Here is a 5,000-nt window from a genome sequence, read left to right as displayed (position 1 = left end):
TGCCTCGTAGTGTTACATTACACACCCTGTGGCTGCCCTCATCTTTGTTTCCCTCCCTTCGTTGAAGCTCATTTGTAACAAAGCAACGCCTGTGTCGGTGAACCTGACTGTATATATCAATTACACGAATGGAGTACCAACTGCCTTTGTGGTCCGGAATCACAACACATGAGCATGACTGTGACACAAAGTGCCATCAGGTGAGCAAGCTAACAAGGCTAACAAGGCAAAAAGAGCACGCACAACGGCCACAACAACGGGCAGCAACAAATGATAGAAATGACAGCGTGTTCTCTGGCTCATGACACCACCTTGAGGGCGCCATCACACGTCGCACCTGCCACTGCCGCAGGCAGTGGTGACGAGCTAAGAAACAAAGTAAAACCGAACGCAGAAGCGAAGAACAGGTGCTAAAGACTGAAATACGCATGCGTTGCAGGAGGGTGTTGAGCTACAAGCCGCGTGGGCCGCCCTCGCCCTCGGAACTGACCACTTGAACAACTTGCCTCCAAAATCTCATGGCTGGAGTGCAAGCAAGGGAAGGGATGTTTGTGACCATCGATTCCGACTTGCAGAAGCTTGGCTGACGGCCGTAACCCTGTAACTCTCTAGACCTCTGTCACCGGTGATCCTACAACACAGAGACGGATGCACGCCTGCCTGTTGATTCGTACAATGGGTTGTCCTCCAGCCACACAGCATCGAACCCGCGGTTTTGTGCATGCACGCAACCAGAAATGGTTGACAGCACAGGCATGACCGTGTGTGGCTCGGACGCACCAATCTATTTCAAAATGGTGTGAGTGTGTGAGCGTGTGAGTGTGTGAGTGCGTGAGTGTGTGAGTGTGAGCGTGTGTGTGTGTGAGTGTGTGAATGTGTGAGTGTTTGTGAGTGTGTTGGAGAGAGAGAGTGTGTGTGTGTGTGTTTGTGAGTGTCATTGTGAGCGTTTGTGAGTGTGAGTGCGAGCATGTGTGTGAGTGTGCACATGAGTGTGCACATGAGTGTGTGTGTGTGTGTGTGTGTGTGCATGGAAGCAAGCTTGACATGAAGTTAACGCTTCACCATAGACCCACGCACACGTGCGCATCGTGAGTGTACCTGTGGGGCTGTGCGATGGCGGCGGCCTTTGCGATACGTGGCAACCGCTGCAACCGCAACAACGACCAATACAAGCCCGCCGCCTGTTTGAACATAACATCAGGTGCAAGAGAGAAGCAGTGTGAATCAGCCAGTTAGGCATCTCGTCGGCTGGGGACCGCTTGGTGGCTGATAGCAAGACAAATGCAAACACGCGGGAGCACGCAGGGGAGCAACACGCCGACGCACGTGTGGACATGCGGACAGTCTCGGAAGGAGCACGAGCAGACGTGCCAAAGCATATGGCAGCACGGACCAAACGCACATAACACATAACATAACACCACCACCATCGAAAGCGTACCAGCGGCACCGACGGGCGCGGCCCAGGTTGACGCGGAAGCATTTGACTCTGATGGATTCGGGCTTGCATGATTTGGAGCAACAGATGATGATGACGATGATGACGATGAGGAAGGCAGGCTTGCGTTTGGCGTTGAGGTCGTTGGCCCAAGCCCAGGAGCGAAAGTGTGCGTCGTTGAGGAGGTGGCTTGAGCGGCCGTCGTGACTGAGGTTGAAGCTGAAGCGGTGATTGAGATCGTAGCGATCGATGTAGCCGTTGTAGTTGTTGCTGCGGTTGCCGTTGTGCCGCCAGTGCTGCAATCAGTGCAGATGGTCTTTGTGGTCTTTGTGGTGGTGGTGGTAGGGGCAGTGGTGGTGGTCTTTGTGGTGGTGCTCATCATGGGCGTTGTTGTTGTTGTTGTTGTTGTTGTTGTTGTTGTTGTTGTTGTTGTTGTTGTTGTTGTTGTTGTTGTTGTTGTTGTTGTTGTTGTTGTTGTTGTTGTTGTTGTTGTTGTTGTTGTTGTTGTTGTTGTTGTTGTTGTTGTTGTTGTTGTTGTTGTTGTTGTTGTTGTTGTTGTTGTTGTTGTTGTTGTTGTTGTTGTTGTTGTTGTGGTCATTGTCGCCTGTGTGGTTGCTGGCGTGCCCGATGTTGTCGCTCTCGTGGTGTCTTGCATCGACGCGGTGGTGGTGTTTGGACGAATCGTCGTGTCAGTGGTTGGTGCTGTTGGACTCGCCCCGACAGTAGTTGTTGAGAGTGTCTTTGCAACTGTCGTGGTAGTTGTGGTGGTGGTTGTGGTTGTGGTTGTGGTTGTGGTTGTGGTTGTGGTTGTGGTTGTGGTTGTGGGTGTGGTTGTGGTTGTGGTTGTGGTTGTGGTTGTGGTTGTGGTTGTGGTTGTGGTTGTGGTTGTGGTTGTGGTTGTGGTCGTCGTCATGCATATGTCAGGCCGCGGCAACCCGCCGTACAGGATGTCTAGAAGCGAGCTCGCCTCCCCGTTCCATCTCACGGAAGGGACGTGACTGCCTGCCCACGTTGCTAGACCAATGTCCACCTATCGGCCACACAAAAGCAACACAGCATACGTGTAAGAGTAAGGCGTTTGCACGCACATCAGGTCCTCACACGCATCACACAAGCAACCGCGGGGGTCCAAAGGGGGTTCACGCATATCACAAGCATCATATCCATGCACAAGCCATGTTCCCATTCAAACTGCTGCATGACCCCTCTCGCTGCATACTTACAAACGTGTTGAATGACAGGTCGTGGTGCCGTTGGGTGTGAAGAGAGTTGACGTGGGTGCAAGCGCCTTGAGCTTTCATCGTTACGGCACCAGCACCATCAACAGTTATGTTGCTCAATATTGACACACCCATGACACCGGGAATGCTGCTTCTGTTGAAGCACAGTGCGCAGATGGAAGGGAATAAGGCGGGAAGGTGTGTGGAGTGGTGTGAGCGGCTGCAGCACTCGCCGATTTGATTGAGTGGCTGTGGAACAAAAAAACAATACGAAGGGCCAATGACCTTCGAGATACAACAAAGAACCGCACACAAGCGTATGCAGACACACACACGCAAGGACACTGACAGGCAAGCGTGCACACACACACACACACGCACGCACGCACACACGCACCAGCGCACCACACACGACAGACACGCGCACCACACACGACAGACACGCGCACCACACACGACAGCCACACGCACCACACGCACCACACGTAAGTGTACACATGACAACGCTCGATGACGTACTGTGCATTGTCGCCGATGGTGACTGTGAGGTCTGTCGAGTCTGCGCTGTTGAGTTGGAGCGATGGCAGGCGTTGCACGTTTGGCAAGTCCACGCTGATGGTGCCGTCCTCCTCTGCATTCACCACAATGCTTTCAGCGACGAGCACCGTGCTAAACTTGATGTTGACACGAAAAGTGAACAGGTTCGCCTTGCTCGGCACCAGCACCGTCAAGGTGTCAACTGTGGCCAGCAATTCAACAACCACGTCGCAGTTGGAGCCTAGAAACGTGGGTGCATTGATGATCAACGTGGGACTGAGGCTGTTCTGCAGTTCAGTCACTGTGACCCCATCGCCACAGCCAAAAATGCTTGGCGTGAAAGTGTAGGACAGCTCCCCAACGACGTTCACATCGTCATCATCAGCATTGCTGCTGCCGCCGCTGTCACTTCCGTGCTGCGCTTGCACCAGTGCACATGGTTGCTGTTGTGGAGAACACACGCACCAACACGCCAGCAGGCACGCGAGCGCTAGCGTCAGCGTGCGTCCCCACGTTCTCCTCCGTCTTGAGCTTGCCATCATTGTGTGTGTGTGTCCGTTCTGCTGTGTGTGTTCTGTGGCCGGGTGGCTTGGGGCTGACAGCAGGACAGCCAGGGCAACTCCGCAAAGCAGCATTCACTGCAGTGAGATGGTGATGGCTTCTTGCTCCCAGCCTCGGACCTCAGGAGGGATAATGTACAATAACTTGTCGTCGTTGCTCGAGAGGAACAAGAAAGGAAGAGACGCTCTGCTCTGCCGACTAGGAGGTGGCAGCAGCTGTGTGGGAAAAACGAGGCACCAAACGAAACTCATCATGTAACATAAAATTGGAGGAACCACGTCCCAATGTCGCGCGGCATGGGGCCACATTGTGATGTCGCCAGGCGCGACGTCATGCGGATGATGATGATGTCATCGTGGCCGGCTCCGCAGGCAAACAAACTAAACATCACTTGGGCGGGAAGGCAAAGTCCCTGCCGTCCATACAAAGCAAATCATCATTCAATCATGCATGGCTTTTACACTCACTGAAGGAAAGAAGGGGTAGGTCATCATACAGAATGTTGAAACGTTGTGAAAAGGCAATGCAAGGCAGGCAAAGAAGGATACAACGTCAAGAAACACACGCACGCACACATTAAACCGTCACTCGCTCTAGCGCTCTCACTATCATACACCCACGCGAGCACGCGCGCGCAATCTCACACTCTCACTCACACTCATGCATCCACAAACCCACCCACGCACTCAGCTACCGCCCCCGGCCCCCAAAACTCCTCGACACAATCCAGCAATCCTTCTACAGCTCCGAGGCGGATGCGCGCCTGTCTGTGGATTCGTACAATGGGTTGTCCTCCAGCCACAACGGATCAAACCCGCGGTTTTGGGCATGCATGCAGCCAGAGACAGTCGACAGCACAGGCATGGCCGTGCCGTTGTTGGGCGGCATGGTTTGCTGCACGGGAGCGTTGTGTGTGTGTGTGTGTGTGTGTGTGTGTGTGTGTGTGTGTGTGTGTGTGTGTGTGTGTGTGTGTGTGTGTGTGTGTGTGTGCCAGAGTACGTGCAGGGCAAGGTATGTGAGTGCGTGGCTCTGTTTCACTCTCTATCTGTGAGGGGGAGAGCCAAGGATTGTCAGTCCTGTGTGGCTGTGTGTGTGTGTGTGTCTGTCTGTCTGTCTCTCTCTCTCTGTCTCTCTCTGTCTCTGTCTCTGTCTCTCTGTCTCTGTCTGTCTCTGTCTCTCTCTCTCTGTCTGTCTCTCTCTCTCTGTCTATCTGTCTCTCTGTGCGTGTCTGTAGGCCTCACGCA

At 53.5% G+C, this 5,000-nt stretch overlaps 2 protein-coding genes across 2 annotated transcripts in view; one reads left to right on the top strand and one right to left on the bottom strand.

Annotated features, from left to right (window-relative positions):
- The window catches only part of PTSG_05189 (tubulin-tyrosine ligase), a 2,865-nt gene extending 2,726 nt beyond the window's left edge, over positions 1–139 (top strand). Inside the window, exon 6 of the mRNA XM_004993710.1 lies at positions 1–139. This exon is cut by the window's left edge and continues 132 nt beyond it. The gene's annotated coding sequence lies outside the window, so the exon portion shown is untranslated.
- On the bottom strand, positions 98–4,090 carry PTSG_05188 (uncharacterized protein; the record flags this gene model as incomplete). The annotated part of the gene is made up of 7 exons (XM_004993709.1): positions 98–784; positions 1,099–1,181; positions 1,442–2,468; positions 2,662–2,812; positions 3,178–3,638; positions 3,876–3,912; positions 4,032–4,090. The coding sequence occupies 7 exons, from the start codon at positions 4,088–4,090 to the stop codon at positions 632–634; spliced, it is 1,971 nt and encodes a 656-aa protein (XP_004993766.1). The 3' UTR covers positions 98–631.
- Between the last annotated feature and the right edge of the window lie 910 nt (positions 4,091–5,000).

The sequence above is a fragment of the Salpingoeca rosetta genome, assembly GCF_000188695.1.
Source record: "Salpingoeca rosetta unplaced genomic scaffold supercont1.12, whole genome shotgun sequence".
Taxonomy (NCBI): Eukaryota; class Choanoflagellata; order Craspedida; family Salpingoecidae; genus Salpingoeca; species Salpingoeca rosetta.
This window is presented reverse-complemented; position numbering and strand designations above follow the sequence as displayed.